General features: G+C 36.7%; 1 protein-coding gene across 1 annotated transcript; it reads right to left on the reverse strand.

Annotated features, from left to right (window-relative positions):
- Window positions 1-2348: 2348 nt before the first annotated feature.
- LOC140152274 (katanin p80 WD40 repeat-containing subunit B1-like) lies at window positions 2349-20333 on the reverse strand. Its single transcript, XM_072174579.1, has 10 exons — window positions 20212-20333; window positions 16147-16253; window positions 14471-14523; window positions 13839-13920; window positions 12597-12743; window positions 11269-11435; window positions 8915-9013; window positions 6693-6800; window positions 5501-5594; window positions 2349-2477 (listed from the first exon to the last, which is right to left on the reverse strand). The coding sequence occupies exons 2-10, from the start codon at window positions 16246-16248 to the stop codon at window positions 2448-2450; spliced, it is 882 nt and encodes a 293-aa protein (XP_072030680.1). The 5' UTR covers window positions 16249-16253; window positions 20212-20333; the 3' UTR covers window positions 2349-2447.
- Window positions 20334-22108: the final 1775 nt, after the last annotated feature.

A 22108-nucleotide genomic window follows, 5' to 3' on the forward strand; every position in this document is an offset into this window, starting at 1 on the left:
AATTCGTATTAAATACTGAATATTAAGCATGTACCAAGTTTCCTGAAATCAATGTTTGACAGAACATACATAATACAATTCAATTCAAAGTGCATTGTTTGAACTTCAGTAAACAATTAATAATATGCACAATTGTATTATTTATGACATTTAGTTTTATGTGGAATGCATTGTGTGGATGACGTCAACAGAAATTTGGATTCACATATGGCAACAACATGCACATGTATACACTTGACTTCAGTGAGTCACAATACATGTGGTGCACATGGAGAACCAAAAATCCTTAACTCACAATGACAGTTCTTAACTCACAGTGAGTTACGGCTTTAGCTGGTTCTCAACTCTCAATATATGTAATTTTGTAAATTATAATTTATCTGAAGTATGCAACTAGTGCTAAAATGTAATTTAACATTTGCTGAATCTCTAACAATTCTACTGCCCCGTATGCATAATGTATTCAAAATATTGTGACATTATGCATACAATGGATCATCTTATTTGGGGCACCAATACATCTTATCAGACAGGGTGGCACAAAATTTCCAACAATTTTTACCAAATATGGGGGGGGGGGGGGGTTGCATGGTGCAAACATGTGACTTCGGACACCGCAAGTTACAGTTTAGGTACCATTTAAAAGTAAGCCACTTCAATTGTATTAGGATGTAGAAATGAAAATTTACTATGCACTCATCAGGAATGGAGAATACATTGTGTATCTAGTAAGAAGTGGTGAGTGCCCATGTATATAGCAAGTACATTTTTGGGAATGCTGTACATTAATAATACTAGGCGGTTACCCGTATTTGGCGGTTCTCGGCTGTCGCGATTACCTGGCTGATGGTGACTATACTCACCAAGTTTTATGCCCATAGGACAGTTTTGACCTCAGATGACCCCTTGTGACCTCGAAATGACCTTCCAAAATTTGGCTCTAAATGTTGACTGTACCCACCACGTTTCATGCCCATATGACAGTTTTTAGTAATTTGACCTTGGATGACCCCAAAATGACCTTCCAAAAATTTGACTCCAAAAGGTGACTTTCATGCGCATACGACATTGTTTACTAATTTGACCCCGGATGACCCCAAAATGACCTTCGAAAAATTTGACTCTAAAAGTTGACTGTACCCACCAAATTTCATGCCCATGCGATAGTTTTTACTAATTTGACCTCAGATGACCCCTGGAAGACCTCGGGTGATCTTGGCCCACTAACTGAAACAAACTTGTTCTGTCTGAGGTCCAGATGCACCCACCCACCAAGTTTGAGGAACGTGCGACCCCTAGTCTCCGAGAAAATAGGCGGAAAACAGTTTTACTCATTTGACCTCGATCGATACAAACTTGTTCTGTCCTAGGTCAAGGTGCACCTACCCACCAAGTTTCATGCCCATATGACAGTTTTTACTAATTTGACCCCTAGATGACCTCTGGTGACCTTGAGCCACTAACCAATACAAACTTGTTCTGTCCCGGGTCAAGACGCACCCACCCGTCAAGTTTGAGGAACGTGTGACCCCCAGTCTCCAAGAAAAACAGTTTTTACTAATTTGACCCCTGGATGACCTTGGGTGACCTTGACCCACTAACCAATATAAACTCGTTCTTCCTCATACCAAGCTGCACCCACCCACCAAGTTTGAGGAACGTGCAACCCCTAGTCTCCGAGAAAAGAGGCGGACAGACAGACAAACAGACAAACAGATGGACAGATGTACAGATTCTGGTGAATTATAGTAAGATAAATTCTACCTCAAAGAAAGAGTAAGCAGACATATTCTTGAATAGTCACGAACGATGATGTGTAGTCTCCATGATCAGCTTATAATTAGCAAGTCTGTAACTAATTTGAAATTAACCTGAGAACAAAATAATATTCAAAACAAAGTAACTCCCAACTTGTTAAACAAGTTGACTGATTATAAGTGTACTAAATATGCAAAAAATTGATGTTCTGTTTTGTTGTTCCCTTAGCGATAAAATTGTTTCTTATCACACAATAACATACTTTCTTTCTGTTTCTTATCACGCAATAACATACAGCCTCTTCCTGTTTCTTATCATGCAATAAGTAACTCTTTTTCTGTTTCTGTGCGGCATTAAAATACTTTCAGAGACACCCTGTAAGGCTTAAAAATATCTCCTTGAAAACAGAAATCTCCTTGCACTTATATTTTTTTGCTGATTTTCATGAATAAAATTTGAATTGATTTAAATAAATTTTCTTTATAATCAGATCAATTATTCAGGTTAATGTTTGCAACCTACTTGTAAAGAGTCCATGAGAAGCCACTGCACTATTATAAGAAAGTTAAGTTTAAAACAACAAGTATTACTACCTGAATAGTTAATGTATTACAAGCTTATAAATAAATTTCATACACACACAGTAAATGGACGGATTTGTTTAATACTAAACCTAAACGGTGCTCCCTTCAAAGCTTTTGTACCAACTCTGCCACAATCTGTAGAAAAAGAAACAAACTATAAGGTGATATCTCATTAAGACACCTGGAATACTGTGTTCATCACAAATACATTCTACAATGATTTCTGCACCCGTATGAATGTATACACCAAGATTTATGGTAATGAACATGCCCACACAATGCCATCGCACTTGTCTTTGCTAGCTCTTGTCGGCACTAATGTCTCTTTTGTCTGGTCAATTTTCTGTGGGGTAAGTTATAATCAAAACTGTTCATATGTAATGTTTTATGGCATTAAATAACATTAAATGCCATTTTGATTTGTTGAAAGTTTCGGATACGACACTTATGAATGACAATTTTGCACCATCTATTTTGAGTTCATTGTGTGAAATGGTCGTGAAAATACCTCAGCACAAAACCGTCCGATTACACAATGACCTCAAAAGAGATGCTTTGAAGTTATTATTGTCTAATCAAATACACCATTTGAAATTGAGACAAATATTTTAAATATAATTTAACACATGTCATTTCTCTCAATGACAGTAATGTTGCACCAATCTTGATCTCAGGTTTACTTGTAAATAATTTTATTTAGTAGTATTTAAACCTTGATCATATTATGTGCACTGAAGATGTGGAAGTATATGCAGTGAATATTGGGCAATTCCAGTTGAAATCCATACACCCCCTATGGAAGACATGACCTTTTAAAATCTCTCACACAGTGTGAATTTCAATGGGGTTACCTGCTTGGTGACTCCATCTGAAGTTTACTACACTCTGTGTGTGAGAGATTATTTTCATGTCTTCCACAGGGGGTGTATGGATTTCAACTGGAATAGCCCATCCATTCAACACTATATATATTTGTAATGATCCTTGGGATACCCCAGGAGCTGAAGTTCTGGAACAACTTAAATGGTTATAAATCTCTTGATAAGATTAGAAATATCCATCTTGCTGAATTTATGTATAAAGTGACAAACAATATACTTCCTGAAAATATATGCAAGTTATTTACTGAAAAGGAATATAAATACGACCTCAGGCGCAATCCAAGAAATGTTAACATTCCTTTTCCTTCAAATAACTATAAGAAGCGTAGTCTTTCTTACAGAGGTGCTACTATGTGGAATAATTTGTCATCTTCAGCACAGTCCTCTGCAAGTCTTGCTTCCTTCAAGACTGTTATTCAGTGAATATGATTTAAATTTTACCTAGGTATTTTCCATTATTTTTTTCCCTACTGCTTATGTATGTTTTTAATTTCACATTGTATATGTTTTTAATTTGATATTATATCTTTGTTTATATTTGTTGTAAAACATGGCCCCAGGGAAGACCAGCTCAAGGGCTGATCTGGGCCTTTCCGTGTATAAATAAAATTTGAATTGAAATGAATAAACATTGTACAGTGCAATAAGTTGTCTGTCAAGCTACCTCTTGCCAAAACTCAGTGATGCTGATGTATTCCAATAATTTTATAGTTATATGAAAATTAGGTTTGATATAGAGCAAAATTATATAGTTGTAGAATCTTTGTATTTTCCGTAGTATGTAAATGTATGCATATAGTATGATATAGATAAGATCAAATAAAATAATTCAGAAGAGATTACACCTGTATTATGCCTGCTTTATTTGAATTATCTCATTGCTGAAAGCATAATGTAGATCCAAGAAAATAACCAGAATCATTGGGAAAAATGGAAATCATGGTAAAAATCTACCATACAGATCTAGACTTCTCCGTAGTCCACTTGCCCATTGTGCATATTCTGGCTATTGCATTTAAGCTTAAAACTCTGATTTAATTAATTTGTGCACAATTAATAGATTTTCACATCTGATCTTTAGTTCAGTCACCATACTCCCTCTGTTTGTTAGCTTCCCAAGTGGACTAAATGGAAATCATGGTAAAAATCTACCATACAGATCTAGACTTCTCCGTAGTCCACTTGCCCATTGTGCATATTCTGGCTATTGCATTTAAGCTTAAAACTCTGATTTAATTAATTTGTGCACAATTAATAGATTTTCACATCTGATCTTTAGTTCAGTCACCATACTCCCTCTGTTTGTTAGCTTCCCAAGTGGACTACTGACTTTGACTTGCGGTTAACATTTTTAACACGGGACTCTATGGAGAGTTAGGCCAATTTCTGGCGTAACCAAATTGGCCTAACTAAAATTGGTCATGATGTAATGCATCTTTAAATGAATCTGGCTTGTGATTGGTCGCCCAGATCTCGTTATTGTTTAAATCCTCCGGGGACGTGCCATTACCATTAACTATAGATGGTACACAACTATCTATGGAATGCGACGCTTTTGTGCTGGCGCGAAAGTTGGTGGATGAATGTACGTATCTAGCGCGTATTGTACCACCATCCTTTGTGCTCGTGGTTAGATTTGATTGATAAACAAGTATGATTGACAGTGTGTTTTAGAGAACGAAGTCCCGAGGCAAAGTTCTGCTTAAAAGTCAAAGTACATAGTCGAATATTTTAATCGGGCCTTCGCGAATAAACTGGTAGATTCCAAAATCAGATTGTTCAGTATTAAAGTGAGCCATTATTCAAGATATGTTGCATTCAATAACATAAGTATACTTACTTTTACTGTCATTAATTATATTAACTCTTTATGACCACTTTACTATCACACACTTTAATATATATGTAAGTTTATATGAATGCCAAGCTATGACCAAAATATGTACGGCTATAAAGCCAAATTTATATTACATCACTGAGCGACAGCGATTGGTTTTAAGCCAGTGAGGTAGGCGCTTTTATTTGTCTTGAGAAAAATGCATCTTATTTGTCAAATACTGATCGCTTGTCGCTCAGCGATAGAGTATAAATTCAGCTTCAGAGCCAGAATTGGTTATGTCCACTTTAAGGGTATTTAGATTTGGTCTACCATATTAGCATAAACTTGACATTATTAGCTTATAAGCTTATTAGCATCAGCTTAAAAGCCCTCAATATGAACTATCCAAATCAACAAAGGTGACCCAATGTTAGTATTCATATCATAGAAATACTTACAGAGGCCTTCTGACCAACTGGACCATCCCTTTTTGCTAGTCTTCCCAATTTATCAGTCATTGCTACAATAGAAGTGTACATTCCAAACACACTCCTGTAAAGAACAAATTAGATGAAGTAAATTTTTAACATACAGTAGACTGTTGACATCAAATAGTAAAACTAGATTTCTATTATAGAATTGCGTAGTGGTAACTTGTTTATTTCGCTTACCGGGAGCACTTTCCAGGAACTTCCTCATCATCAGCTGATGTTGTTAGCTCTGTCTTGGAAACGGCTAGAGACCAACCTAGCTGTTTCCAAGAAAACATCAGAGCTAGCAACATTGGCTGATGACGAGAAAGTTCCTGGAAAACGTTCCCGGTAAGTGAAACAAACCAGTAGTGTTGAAGTTTTATTTAAATCACTTTCATTTAGATTCATAGAGCTTCAGTAAAAACAATGCACTATGAAAATACTTTCCTCAATCACCTACCGTTATATAAAAACATGGAGAATTCAAGTGACATTCAATCCTTAAGAGTAATTGCATATGATAGGATCTCTTTCATTTTATAGGGGTTTCTCTTTAACATGTCACCATCCAAATAAGTAATTCCTGCTTTGTTCATGTTTCACCAGCTTCAATTAGTGTTTTGACATTAAAGGAGCTACCTTAGTTAAATAAATAGAAACAGAAGCAGGGTCTTAGCTAGAAATTGAGGGTTGCCCGTCATTTGAATAAAATTGCCTGTCCTAATTTGACCTTTAAAACATTTACCAGACATAATAGCCCATTGGGGGGTTCAAAGAGTTCAAATATTTGCTGATATGGCCTTGTTCTACAAATTGGGTCTACTATAAAGGTCAATTAGCTTCTCAAAACATACAATTTATAATATAGCATCTGTCAAAGGCATTAATTTTGCCCGTCCCAGGAGCAAACTCCCCGTCTAAAATGACGGCCAGACGGGTGGCTAGCTAAGACTCTGAACAGAAGGGAAGATTATGCATGATCAATCAAAGTAGGCCACCAGCCTATAAGTCACAAGACTTAACTCAGTGGTGTAGCGTCATAGGGGCACAGGAGGGGAGCATGTGCCCCCCAATCGATCTGAAATTTAAAAAATCCCATAGGAAAATGGCCGAAAAATGGCTTGTGCCCCCCCCCCCCCAATCGGATGACCCACGCTACGCCACTGACTTAACTTACTGGCTTCTCTGCAGGTTGGTCACTTTATTAGCAGCTTTCATAGCCTGCAGGTCTTTCAAGTAAAACCGTATCATCATGCGTAGAAAGTCTAAGCTGGCTTTGATATAGCTGAAATTAAATAAAACAATATCCTAGGTTAAAGGTGCTATCAGTCATCCATTCAAAGCAGCAAACATAATTTAATTATTTTTAGGAATGGCTTAAAAGTGAATAGGTCAACATAGTCAATAATATGATCACTAGGTGTTTTTTCATATGGGCGACTTTTAAAAAAATGACTCCGTTTACTTTTCCCTTATATCTGTAAAGTAAAATGATTTTTAAAGCAGGTAATTAAATTATTATAAAATATGTGTTATGATGCCCACCACTCTTTACCCGAAAATATTTACTATGGCTGCTTCAGAAAAAAATTATGACAGTGTTTGATGCCCAAAATGGTCAGGAGTGTAACATTTATTTTGGACATTGAAATTCAACATTAAAATTTCTATATGCTATTTTTAAAGTAAGATCTTTTCAAACTGACTCCTGATATATGTTTCAGTAACATGTATCCTCCTACTTTAATTTAACCAAGTATTTGTGCAATTCACCTTTTGTAAGTAACTAAAAATGTGGCATTCACCAATGAAGTCAGCATTTTCAAAAAAATGGGGTCAAATTCTAATTTTCAAATGTCAAAATGAAATGCATGCAGATTGAAGTAGAGTTCATTATGAAATATTCAGTAAGTTGGGAAAAGCATATTAGAGGTTCATATTAAGGACCCTAAAATGCTAAGCGAGTGGTCAAATCCCTCTCCAATATGAACAATGCTAGGCGAGCGTTGCCATCTTTCCACTCGCTATTGTATCAAGTGGCTGTGGAAACTGTAAGGGGGAAGGGCGAATATATTTTGTATCAGTTTGACTAGTATTTTTTCGAAGCGCTCACAAGTTTGCAAATTTTTCCTATTTTGGCCCAATACACTGGGTTTTTTTCAGCTAAAAAGGAAGACACAGAGGTCAATTATTGCTTCTTTTTGTCTTTGAATATTTTTTCGAAGCACCCAAAAGTTAGCAATTTTTTCCTATTTTGGTCCAAAGCAAGCACAGTGTTTTTCCCACTAAACAGGAATTGATGCTGAGGTCAACTATTTTCCTATTTTGGCTCAAAGCAATGTGTTTCCAGCTAAAAAGGAAAATGCAGAGGCCATTTATTGCTTCATTATTTCTCCTTGGAATTTTTTTTTGAAGCAAGCAAAGGTTTGCAATTACTTCCTATTTTGGCCCAAAACACAGTGCTTTTCTGGCTTAATAGGATGATGCAGAGGTCAATTATTGCTTTTTTTTTTTCTTAGGATTTTGGGACACATCGCCAATCCAGGTTTCTACCTTCCAGCATTTGAAATGTTTTCATTAGTACTCGTACTTGTCATAGGCCTATATGATCAAAATATTATTACTTCAAATATTTTTGTTTTATTAAAGTCTTCTCTTTGTGTAAGTTTTTGCAAGTCTAGTGCAAAAATGCAAGGAATTTGTAGTAACTTGGTAAACGGCTCATAACAGCTGATTGAAAAAACAACAACAAAATAACCAACTAACAAATAATCATATATTAAAATCAGGTTAAAATGTTTGCTTGTATTGTATACCTACACTGCCTACATTAGTACCCAGTTTTAAGCACCGTTTATCAGTGCGGGAGCTGGTAGCCTAATGGATTAGGCGTAAAGTTTTTTTAAATATGACATTTTAACCAGATTTTAATTGACACACAATTATACCAGCAGTTGGCTAGCCGACACAGGCATTGCATTATGACACTGACTGGATGCGATCATGTCTAGGTTAGGATGATCATTCATACAACATGAAAGACAGCACTTTCGTTCTCATGGGATGATTCACAGTGAGCGATATTTAATGTATATAGCGACTGGAAAATCGCTCACTAGAAATCAAGTTTGGGTGAGCGGTGGCGAGCCAAGTACGGCTTCTTTGCCTTGTGATTTGAATTAATATATCAATTAATTCTTACTCCAGTGACACCTCATTAATTACCTTGGACGTTTAGATGCATTGAAATCTAGGTATTTTAGCATTTAACTTAGAGAATCAATATAATAAGGCTGTAGTGCTAGTGTTTGCCACCTCCAGGTTAATATGTACGAGGTGTCACTGGAATTGGAACATATAATAATGGATGTATAAAGCATGGTACGACTATTTACTTACTCTTCAAACTTGCTATCCAAAAGCTTTCGCAGCGTTGGCAAAAAATCTACACAAGACCCCATGGAAAGGTGCTTACTGCCAGAATCTTTGTTCAAACCACTGAAACAGTAAGGTAAATTAATGATGACATTATTTTGATTCATATCTGTCACTAATTTTGTATTTGATTCCTTTATCAGTTACACAAGGTAGACAACAACTTTCACTTTACACTGACAATTGCATTGAAAATACTTTCTTTTTAAAAAAATAGCCACCGCAAATTCCAGTCCTACAACTATTTCACAAGGCAGCTTTCAATCTACAAACTCTTGCCCTGGTCCTTAATAGTGACACAATAAGAGTTGCAGTCAGCATGGCTAGTGATGCATTGAACACCCTCTTTAACACTTTCATAACACCCCTGAACAGCATTTTGTACAATGTATGATTTAAAGTATATGAAATACATAATTAATATGAATATTCAGTGCTTCAAATTTAGCCTAATCAGCAACAGCCTACATAAAGAAAATAAAACATTCTTCAGTGTAGACTATTCGCAAACAGCCAAAGTCCCTGTGCTTTGTATGCTGCATATTCTCGCATATATTCATGAGGGCTGATTGTTCGATCGTGCATGTCTAAAAAGTACACCAGCATTGCGATAGAGCGCTGTGTGTCTTTGCATGTAAGACCGTAAAAATATGGGGTATGTGCGCAGCAGTTTTGTCTGTCGCACTTTATAGAATGATCTGCCTTCATTAACAGGTGATGCTAGGATTTTACCTGTTTGCGAATAGTCTGTAGTAGTCTGTGTGTATAGTATTGTGTGTGTGATACAGATCGCTAGGCCACATTGGGGAAACCATATTGGACAACAGAAAGCTCAGTATAGCAATAGAATTAAGTGTGGTTTTATACACCTGTTTGGCGAGTATTGACTACCAAGGTTGTCACAGGCACAGTTAACTACAGTGAAGTAGTTGGAACTTGGACAATTGATTCAATGCATAGAGGTAGTCTTGCATGTTACATAATGAAAGCCCTTGTTCTAATACTGGGACTGTATAACACCCATGAAGGAATGTTTTACATGCTTACAACCTATAGTTAAGTTGTATGGGGTAATCTAACAGGTCCAATCAGGAATAATAGACAATAGTCCAGTCAAAGTGGGTTTTGACTCACCACTAATTGCAACAGAATTTTTTTCACTCCTATGAATGTCAGAGATGTCCCCTGAACAGCATACAAAAAGTATACTAAAATATACTTGGTGGAAAGGTAGTTTTTGGCGGGAAAAGGTCATACAGGGGTCAAAGTGACATCTCTAAAATGTATAAAAGTGAAAAAAATTCTGTTGCAATTAGTGGTGGGTGACACCACTAATTTGTTTAGATTGACTGGACTAAAAGGGATAGGCATCCTAGACTGCTGCCCTCTGTTGAAATATGTATCCTAGGTCTAGACAATAGGCGGATTAGCGGCCATTTTGTCTTCGACATGATTTTATTCATGTGTCCTTATACTTTAGTACACAAATATACAAGTTAACAGGTTTACAATATTAAAATTATATTTTGAATAATCAATTATATTCTGTAGTAAATCGATCAAATGACGGTGATTGTTCAGGTATTATATGCTTGATAAAATTAAACTGTCTGACCAGCTAGTATTCTCCTCCGCCATCAGTGTGATTCCAGACACTCCACGTACCGTGTTGCGAAGGTGGAGGAGACTAAAGCTGTATTGACGAACACGCATGCGTTAAAAAATATGTGGCCTAGGTCGAACAATAGCGTGACGTAGTTTCCGGCATTGTTCCTATGCACTTTCACCCTCCTGGTCCAATGCATGAGTGGTATACACTACAATGGCCATGCAAACAAGCCGGTTTCACTGTCTTTCAAGAAAACTGCTCATCAGAGGAGCACATACTCAGCAAACAACATAACATATTTTCCTAACCTTTTGAAATGAGCACCACAAAGGTTGCCAGAAAGTGTTTAAATATTGGATTACATCACGTTTAAACATGTAGACATTTTTATATAATAGTACTCTCATTTTTTGTTTACAACTAATATTTAAATAAAAATGAACAAAACATTTTAATCAAAATATCTTGTAAAAAATATCTTACAGTAAATTTTGTCAAAATTATACATAACATCATTTTTTGTGGTATGTTTTGCTGCAAAATATTCCAAGATATTTTTGTTCCCGTTTTATAACTGAAGATTAAAAAAATATTTTTGTGTTTACTAGGTATTACATGTATGTAACTATGTATGCCATGGTTTTGTAAAACAATTATACCCAAGACTAAGTAAACCGAGCTAGAAAAAGTATTAAATTCATACACATACTTTTCAGTTAAAACGGGTAGAATATCCACTGTGACTGCGTCGTCGTTAGTTCTGACAAGGTATGACACTAAAGCATCGGGACTTTGTCTCCAAAATGTTATAGCAGCCCCCTGGTGGATGAGACGGTTAGTCATAACTGTCATAAAGGTATCATGACCCTGTAAAAGCTGAGAATAAAAAACAAAATGTAAAATTAACAATCTTCAATATGAATCAGAGATGACAATCTGATACCACCTCTCAAGTTGATTACTATAATGTAAAAGTACTTTGCAGAATCAAAATTGCCAAGAAATATATTATCAAAGAAAAGGAGCCATAAGGGCTACAAACAGAGAGCTATTATGACCTCTTTGATGCTATGTATGTCTCACTGAGCACAAAGATGAGTCCTAGGCTTCAAAAGTGTCGCCAAATCAATTTATTTTAACGCGATAACTCAATTCTTGTCCACTTGATTATATTGTCAGTCACAACCCAATGTAATGGTGATCTCTGAGCCTATAGCTAGCTCCTTGCAATCATGATGTTGAGACCAGAACTTAGAAAATGCTGGTTTGACTCAACACACTCAACGTCTGTGTTACAGATGATATTGTTTATAAATTGCCATGGTGAATATATGCATTTACTTTTATTAACTTCAATCTTCAAACTGAATCAAAACACTCCAAGCACTTTTTACCATTGCAATTTTTCTTTTTTTCGCAATTAATGATTTTATTTTACATTCCAGTCCTAACTATTCAAGAGACTAATAGGTACATGTACTTAGATTGAATGTGCGAGCAAAGTCACTATATATTGCTATGGAATTGAGATGCTGGAGATGAAGGTTACAAATCAAATATTTTATTGATTTGTTAATGTTTCCCTTGACATAAACACACATTTGCAGTTATAGATTCAGCGCTCTGCCTCTCATCACCGTGTATGAGATAAAATGATAGAAGTGTTCTGTTAGCTGTATGTATTAAAAACTTGGACCGGTAAAACACTATAATCAAACAATTTCAGCTTAGTATTGGTTTTTAGTACAGGTATCAGCTTTCTTGTTGTAGTTGTAGTAGGCACATTTTAAGTTGATAAACATCCTTACCTTTCAGTTTTCAAAAAGTGGAATTCAAAAATAAGAGATCAATCCTTCTAGCGAATGCAAGTGATATACATGCATGATTTTTTCATTTCAAACATTCCATATTCTTGTAACATCCCTGGCTGAGAAACTCACTTCTAATGGAGGGTTGGCAGCATCAGCATCATCACTACCACGCTTGCTTCCCGATTCCTTGTCAGCCATATTAGTTCTTACAACAGGTGTTTTACGCTGTCTTTTTGAAGCTTTCCTCCCTGGGTGTTTGGCTTGCTGCTGGCTTTGTCTTCCTGACTGGCTGCTTGGCTTGTTGTCTAAGGCTTGGTTTGACTGCACACTTTGACTTGGGTGCTATTTTCTTCTTCTTTGCTTCTAGCAAAAGCTGTAATAATAACAATGAATGCAACAACACACATAACTTTAAACTTGCCATGAATTACATGAAAAAAGGACATATATTTGATGTTACTATACCTCATAAATATTTATTAGGTAATCCAGACATCTTATTGGTTAATAACGCTAGTACCGCGAGTACGGCATTTTGACTACTTCCCCGCGCCTGTGCAATTACGCGAACGCGGGGAAGTAATAAAAACTTCCGCACCCCTACTACCACACGGTGTCTCGACCCCGCGCGTCATCGTTCCTTCAGACGTAGCAGTATGCTACACAACGGCGATTCAGATGCGTTTATCGTGAAAATGGCGTCTGCTGCAGTTAGATTACCGATGGATAATAACACGCGAATTTGACGTTTTATGAAACAAAATGTTATTTTGGAAAGTTAAAAAGAAAATCTGAATAATATAGGTCAAAATGTAAATATTGATTGAACAGAAATCCTGCAATAAAATCAGGTAAGCAAAATATTAAGCTTATTTACCATACCGGCCGGCACGTTGACTGGTGGTGTGTGTTCGACTTTTGTTTACGATTTTACCGTGATAGTGAAAATATTTATGAGGTATAGTAAAACAAATACAACATGTTTTATTTTGGGGAAGTGACGCGTCGGGAAGTAGTCAAATCATCCAACACCTTGGGACCAGTAGTTTTGACTACTTCCCCTCAAAACATGTTGTATTTGTATAATATTAACCAAATGCAGTCACACCATTAAATTGTATATCAAATGTTTTGATCATTATTTGGTATAGGGCCACTGCATACATTTGACCAAACTTTGATGATAAATAAACATATTGATATTCTATTTCATATCTAATCAAACAATTTTCACATTTTAAACCTATAGTGTGAAAGGTTTAATCAAAAGTCACAAAGTTGTCTTTAATAAAACTTTCCATGAACTACATGCACTCCATTCATCATTTTCATGGAAGTTTGATTGCAAAATTGACGATGACACATGAGCTTAAGTGTTTTATAACTTCTGATAATGATCATGTAGTAAAAGTACTTTTAGAGCTGCAAACTATTAAGAAAATGATTTAGACACATTTTGCTTTCAAACCTTGTCTTTCTTTTGGTAAACTTTCAGTGGTCGTTTACAGCCTCTGTTTGGAGGTACTCTAAGTGCAGAGGGTTGGTTGTTTCTGCAAGTGAATAAACATTATAAACATAATATTACATACATTTTATAATAATAAATAATAAATCATCCTTTCAATAGCTTTTAATGAAAGAGTTTATTTATGTGATCACTAACCATATTGCTCATCTGCATAATGTACTACATGTAACTCGCTAAAATACTAATTGTGTTTTTGGATTATGTAGATCTTATTATCTGAACCTTTTGTTTATACATGTACATGAAAAAGGACATCTACTTTGGTGACATCATCATAGTGCAGCTTCCAAAACTTACATTTCCGAAATGTCTTACTTTTTACAAGTTTACCAGGGGATTATTATTGAGCATGTGACTACAGGCTGTATCAGAATGAGATGTACAACATAAGATTCACAAAAGATGGTCATAAACTATAAATTGTGGACATTTCAAGAGGATCCGATGTTACATTTGGGAGAAGCAGGCTTTTCAATAAACATTAAAACTGATGGGTACCAATCATTTTGATACAACATACCGGTATACATTATAATGGGACATATACAGCATGCTGTTGCTAGGACACTTACTTTCTTTTTGGTCCACAGTTTTGTAAATATGGTGATGGTTTCAGAACCTGCTCCTGTTGGATAAGAATAAAACCTCTATCATACATGTACATACATAAAAATGGCTCATACACATATGTACCACATTTGACCAGTTAAATGGTTTCACATACAAGATACATAGTTTGGGTCATTTGTGAACTCTTGTTTTGTCTGCTTCAATTACAAGCAATAGGCCTACTCATAGTTTACGTATGACTACATGTAAGAAAAAATAGGTGCTGCTCCATGGCCTACTTTAGGAATGGGATAGCAAAGGGGTTTTTGGTACATATTGGATATTCCTACAAATTTACACACACAGGTGTGTAAAGTTGAGAATGAATTAATACCGTAAAATTCCGTCTGTAAGCATATAATGTGCCTTTAAACAAGTGTTTCTGGTGAAAAGATGAAAGGCAGTGCCAGACATGTCCACAAGAACATTAAAAATAGATTGGTCTTTAATAATACATGTTTGTACAGCATTGATCAGTAATATTGTTGCTCAAACTGCAAATAATGTTTTATGGAGGGTGTTTGCCTTTCGTCAAAACATCACTAATACCGGTTCGCCTAATGGCTTGAGGTAAATTTCATACAATAGAGAGCTCCCTCCTCTAAAAATCCCAACAAAATTTTAGGGTACGTTCCCTTATTTGCTGGTGGGATTTTTATGGGAGGGCACTTTTAGTTTGTGTCTAAAATTCCAGTTACATTGTATGTCAAGACAGCCCAGAGCACCATTAGGTGAACATTTACGGTATTATGCTGTAAGAAGATTTAAATAATAAGCAAGTACATGTATCTCTTCCATAGATATTCCTACATAAATGCAACAAACAATAATAATATAGCACCTTTTCAAAGAAGATTCATAGCTCTGTAACTTCATTGCCACTGGTAAATCATCAGAATCAGATCGCATCAGCTAGGCTGGTTGCAGCCAAATGGTGCAAACCTATCCTCATTGACATTGTTAGATTGTAACATGCACCAATTATATGGGTAGCTTCCTAAATCCCTTGGGGTGTTGAAAGTGTTTAATAAACCGAACAACTAATCAATCTACTCATAGACAAGGGTACTGTAGCGCTAGGCTACATTTTGGGGTCCCAACTACTCACCAAAATACAGTTGGGACCCCCTATTTTTAAATTTTCTGCAAGTTCAGGAGTTCCTGCAGACCCCTAGTTTTTCAATCTAGCGCTACCACAGACATAATATATCATCAGCCTGCTATGCTAATTGCCTAAGTCATTTTTTGTAATTTTGAGAACAAAGAACAAAATGTGGTTCAAGTATGCATCAGTTACGTAATCACCCTAATTATTTCGGATTATTCTCTTTCATTTGTATCATTATCATTTGTTCTTGTGCAAAGATTGGTGAATAAATATGTTTAAATGCATGCTTGAACCATATTTTGTACTTTGTTCACAAAAATACAAAAAATGACTTGGGCAAAAAGTGTAGCAGGCTCACGATATGCTGCATTTGTGCAACCCTGATTCAACAACTTCTAAGTACTTCGAACCCCCTACTTATTTATTTTTTGCAAGTTCGGGGGTCCCTGCGGACTCTGGAGTGTTTTGTTCTAGCGCTACCCCTGCTCATAGATTTAAGCGACTTCATGAGTGCATCTCATTTTCACTTGCCTTATTATTGGCTGCTTTAGCTCTCAGGTCTTCCTTGCTCACCCACACATACTTTTGTTGATGCCAATCCCAACGTATAAATCGTCCTCGTGCTGAAGACATTACTCCTGAAATATCATGTGGATCATGTAAATGAGTAATAGATCAAAAATCAATGCAACCCTTGGACATGTGGCTGATCCAGCATTGAACATTTGGGGCTTGTCTCGGGAATAGGCTATCGGTGAGGGTTTTGAAAGGGGTATCACCCCAACCCCATCCAATTTCAGAAATGTTTAAAAGGCGCCTTGATCGGTAAGCATTATGAAAATTAAGCAATATGTAGTACCGGTATTTCTTCTTTTAGTTTTAATTTCTTAGATAAAAATGTAGTTGACAGTATTGATTAGTTTGATGATAGAGGGTTTAAAAACCAGTCTGCTAGAGTGCTAGTAGATGTTGTGATAAACAGTTTTGACATTTCCGCCTTAGGACATGGGAATGGGAAATCAATTTCATGATTTAAACTTTCCTTTGGGCCAATTTTCGTTTCTTTGCTAACATTTAAAGCCTGAAGGTATCACCACTAATTAAGGGTTTTCCATCGTCACCCGATTCGACTCGACTATTGCGCCTCTTTTCAACGCGTGCGTACTCCGCGTCGTGCTCGGCGTTGCGTTGCAGACATCGCAGAGAACGATGCGTTTTGTGCGTGCCAATGCTATTTTTGCGCACCGGCGATAACCAGTGCCACAAAATAAAGAAAACAATGTTTGCTGAGCGCAAGAAAAGTGCCCGCTTAAATATAACATGTAGGCCTACAACCCAAATTTTGCCAGCGTGCTTCCACTGATAACGGACCTGGACCCCTCCCCCAAAGTAGGCTTACGACCATGACGACAGTAGGGTCCAATAGATGGTATGAAGTTATAGGCCTACCCAACAAACACAGAATCAAGTTTTTTTTTAAACATTAGCCTAAACGAGTGTTGGATAAATTGGTTAATTCGTTTTAATAATATTTTGGCCTAAATGTTGGGTAACCACTACCGGTATATTATAGGCCTATTATTAAAGGTTCTACGTTTGTAGAACGTTTCATAATGAAACGCGCCACATGGCAAGTTTATAATCCAACATTTAAATCTTTAAAGCATAAATCCTCTTTTTGGTGAACATGGTGAAAGCTGAAAATTCCTCACTTTGTGTAACTTGATTACTCTTTGGTCCAATATCTTTGCAGATTGCAGAATGGAGTCTTTCTTACACCCGTTTATGACCAAAATACACCAAATTAGTACAAATATTAATAATCGACATCATTAGAATAATTGGTCCTATTATGGTAACTTCTTAGGTAACTTTTTTTACAGTGAAAACTTTCCTGCGTAAACAGATAATTCCTTTTTTGTGGCCATATGCGTAAATGAACGCTTATCCGGCATCAGATCGCGCGTGTATACCAGCGCGTTGGTACGCACCAAAATATCCATGTACGCAATTAACTATGCATGGTGTCGCAGAAAAAAATGCATTTTTGACCTATTTTGGTCAATTTACGCGAAAACAAGGTCCGGTACCCCCAATTTTTTTTTGCGCGATTTACAGAGCTTTTTCTTTTTCATAACATATATAAAATCTAAAAAATTTGATCGATACAATTTTTTTCTACAACGCAAAAGGTGGTATATTTTGGGAAAATTGCTGATTTCGCCATTGAAGTGTACAGAGATTTTTGGAAATGTACACCTCTTTTAAAACGGCTGTAGCTCAAAAGTGAGGTCCGGCACCCCCTGTTTTTTTTACTGATTTATTATCTACACATATTAATGTACAAAATATGTCAATTTAAAAAAATTTGATCGAACGGTTTAGTTACGACGGTAAACCCTTAAAGACAGACTAGTAAAGTAGTCACTTTTGCACATGATTTCATTTCTTGTGTATTGCTCAGACGTCACCAATCAATTGATATTGGGGTCTAGCATTCGAGTCATCAGCACCCAAACGCAAATACCGCGTCGATGCGCGCGATCAACTTTGCGCCACGCTAGGCGTCCTGCGTGGAATTGCCAGCTCGCAGTGCGCATTTAGTTCATCACGGTGTATAAAGTAACCAAAAATGTGAAACAAAAAAAAGATTAATTTTCAAATAGCATGGCGGTATTTACGTATCTTTTGTATTTTGTGGTATCAAAACAATCTGAAACAAAGGTAAACCAGTATAGGCCTACAGTTCCTTTAAAAAAATTATTTTATGGAAGCTACATGTAATGTGAAAGATGACAAAACAGAGGGGAAAATATGCAGTATTTGGTGTTTTCACACTGTGGGCATGTGGGAAACGCACGGCACGTGTTGTTTGTTTACATCTGAGACCTCAACAATATCGATTAGGTGACGTCATCAGAAAAAGGTCTATACATGTTATGTATTATTATATGTAACTTACTACAACCATGTCATGACAACTGCCCCTCCCCCCTATCTTGTAGGTATGCTAGGTGAATTCAAATTTGCCATCAAACTGCATCATTTTATATTCAAATTAAAGCTCTTGAGTAAACAGCCAAAACTGAAAACCTTTTTTTCATAGCACTTTCCGTAGCAAAGTTACATCTTGTCAAAGATTGACTTTCATCAAAAAGATTCAGCTAGCAAAATTCCCCAAAACGGCATTTCGGGGTGTTTCTAGATCTTAGTCTCATTATGATAGTAGAAACAGAGGAAGAGGCTTACGCATCATACACTGGAACATGGAAACATTCAAACATTACAACTAGCGCACGAGATCAAATTAATGATGCTTAATCGTTATTCTTAATATATCAATATACAGGGAAAGAAGAATTACGCATCGCACACTAGCACATTTAAACATGAATTTACAAATGGAAACATAACATGCATAGGCAGATATACCAGAGAAAAAACTCCGGACATACCTGCCTGTGCGGGGACTTGAACCCCAGACCTCTCGCTTGTCGGGCGAGCGCTCTAACCACTGAGCTACACAGACTGTCCCTGATAAACAGGACTCAAGTCTGGTACTTATGGATATGAGCAGTCAAGGGTGAACAGTACAAACAACACATTACACACCAGTGTACGAGATCAATTAATGATGCTTACCCGCCAGCCTAATATAATCATACAAACAGAGGAAGAGGCTTACGCATCATACACTGGAACATGGAAACATTCAAACATTACAACTAGCGCACGAGATCAAATTAATGATGCTTAATCGTTATTCTTAATATATCAATATACAGGGAAAGAAGAATTACGCATCGCACACTAGCACATTTAAACATGAATTTACAAATGGAAACATAACATGCATAGGCAGATATACCAGAGAAAAAACTCCGGACATACCTGCCTGTAGCTTTTTTTAATGGAACTGCTATCAAAATCCCTCTAAAATTCCATGTGCGCCTGTCTTATCACCATAAAAAATCATATATTTGGGTCAAGTGAAGTATAGAAAGCATATTTATGTAGGTTTCTTTCTTCGGCCAGTTGTTTTAAATTTCTATGTAAATATGCATTGACATTGTCGGCGAATTTGACTGACTAGCAAATGTGTTAACTAAGGTTTGCCTGGGATTCCTATATCTTGGTCCAAGGTTCCTTTTCAGGCTCAGCGTTACCCATCGCGTATCCGCGCGACGCGACGTCAAGACAAGTGTGTGCAATGGCATGGGACCTTGTGACAATAATACGCGCTGGACGGCTAGCAGTACACTTAATTTGTAAAACTAAAAGGAAATCTGGACAACATTATTATTAATATTATCATATCTGCATCATCATGTCTACTCTACATGTATGATGGCAATAATGGCATGCAATATCTACCAGGTCTTCCAGGGAGACCAGTACATTTGTATTGATGGAATTTCCTGAATAAATAAATAAATAATATACATATGCTAACATTGTTAATGCATGAATGTATGCCGAATTCGTCTACCACTAGTCTACTTTTTGAACTATGATGTAATTGTAAACAGTTTGATACTGACAAAGCTCCGGCGTCCGGGACAAAGCCACGTCAGAATCTTAAATTCTTGAACTCACGAAATTTTCAGATATCACAAACACGGCTGATGGCTGCCATAAGCGATGCCCGAGTACATGAAAGGCTGCACTTCTCAATCGATTGATTCAAATTTCATCAAACCGGTCAGAAAATATTTTTGCACCACGGGCGGTGAATAACACTAATCTTATGGGCGCACACCACTAAATAATCGTAATAAATAAATACACAGGTAAATACAAGAGAGTAAGTTTGTTTTTCTACCCCATGTAACAACATTTTTAATATTTTGATCAGACCAACGTCTTAAATAAAGATTAAACTTTTATTTAAAACATTTTTAATATTTTGATCAAAACTTTTATTTAAATTTGATTTTTTGGCCCGGGTTTTTTGGGACAAGTTCAGACAAACTTGAGAGCAGGCTTGAATTGATGATAATATGAAACTAAAGGCTGTAATTCAATCCATAAAGAATGTAATTCACTCTGGAAAGAGTGTCATATGAGCTCATATGGAAAGGTTTCTATACAAAAACGATTCTCTTATAAACCATCATCATGCGCACAGTTTCAACCTTGATACACCTGAGCACACATTTTCCTCCAAGAGCTTCCAAGCAGAGAACATTCAGAACAACAAGCAGTGAATTTCTCCACCACAGTCTTTGATTACACTATACACGATTGAGTGCATAGCAATGTAAGAGCTGTCAAGTATTCCCTAACTTCCCTTCATCCATCCAATCAGAATTTTTTTATATCAAACAAAAGCTAACACTTCCCCCTAAAAACACTTTCAGTCACTAGGATAACGCAATTCAATGTTATAGCAAGGCGAATGTGGAAAATCTGTTGAAAACTACCAATCCAAGCCAGGGAGATAATTTACTGGGTGGGCAATTTAATTTATTTTTGCCCTCAATGATTATTTACTGGGTGGGCAGCAATAATTTATTTCAACCAGTCCTTTGGATTTTCGGTTGACTTTGATGTAAAAAGTGAACTTTACTCTCCTCCTAATGCATCTTATAGCATATTCATAGACTATTCATGTTGCAACTTTCAAGAAAAATTGTATATCGTATTATATTTCACTTTGGACATTTAAAAATCTTACACCAATTATCACTCACCATTACTCAGGGGTGTGATTCACGGTGGGCACGGTGGCTCAGTGGTACCGTTACCAGTGGCGTACCGTGGCCGCCCCAACCCCGGGGGGCTGAAAAAAATTGAATTTTGCCGCCCCTTCCTCAACAGCCCGAAAAGGTTGACCCAATTTTTTTCTCGGTCGTTTGAAAAAGTGAAGAGCAAAAAAAAAAAAGTGAAGAAAAAAAAAAAAAAAAAAAAGGTTTTAGGCGCTATCGCCTAAAAGTAACACATTTTTATGTATAGTACCATTTTTTCAAAATTGTTTATGCTTTATCAAATTTTTCCGCCCTTTTTTATTTACTGATTCTTTTTGCCGCCCCTTCGTTTTTGCCGCCCCCTTCGTTTTTGCCGCCCCTTCTTCTTCCGCCGCCCCTTCAATTTGGCCGCCCCCTGCTTTTACCCCGGGGGCTGGCGCCCCAAAGCCCCCCCAAAAAAAAAAAAAAAAAAAAAAAATACGCGCATGGTTACGGCCTTGGACTAATAATCTGAGAGCTTGCTCAACGTGCGTGGGTTCATTCCCGTCCCACCACCGTGTTGCGCCCTTGGGCAAGGCGCTTTGCCTCGCTTTCCTCACCCCACCCAGGTGCAATGGGAAGCTGTTCGGGGTAGTCTGATGGACCCTGGGCCACTTGCAAACATGGTTCCAACTTATAGTGACGGTGGGATAAATATAAAGCACTTTGAGGCTGTTTACGGCATAAGGCGCTATATAAATATCTACATTTATCTACATTTATTCAAATCTTGGGAAATATCCAGGAAGTAGTAGAAAATCCTGAAA

The sequence above is a fragment of the Amphiura filiformis genome, chromosome 5 (assembly GCF_039555335.1).
Source record: "Amphiura filiformis chromosome 5, Afil_fr2py, whole genome shotgun sequence".
NCBI lineage: Eukaryota > Metazoa > Echinodermata > Ophiuroidea > Amphilepidida > Amphiuridae > Amphiura > Amphiura filiformis.

Excerpts from the sequence above, each read along its gene's own strand:
- LOC140152274 (XM_072174579.1), bottom strand. The coding sequence starts at position 16,248 with ATGTCTTCAGCACGAGGACGATTTATACGTTGGGATTGGCATCAACAA. Across the intron at positions 14,524-16,146 it reads CTAAAGCAGCCAATAATAAG|GAGCAGGTTCTGAAACCATC; the intron begins GCAAGTGAAAAT and ends CTTATCCAACAG. Across the intron at positions 2,478-5,500 it reads CAGTTGGTCAGAAGGCCTCT|ATTGTGGCAGAGTTGGTACA; the intron begins GTAAGTATTTCT and ends CTTTTTCTACAG.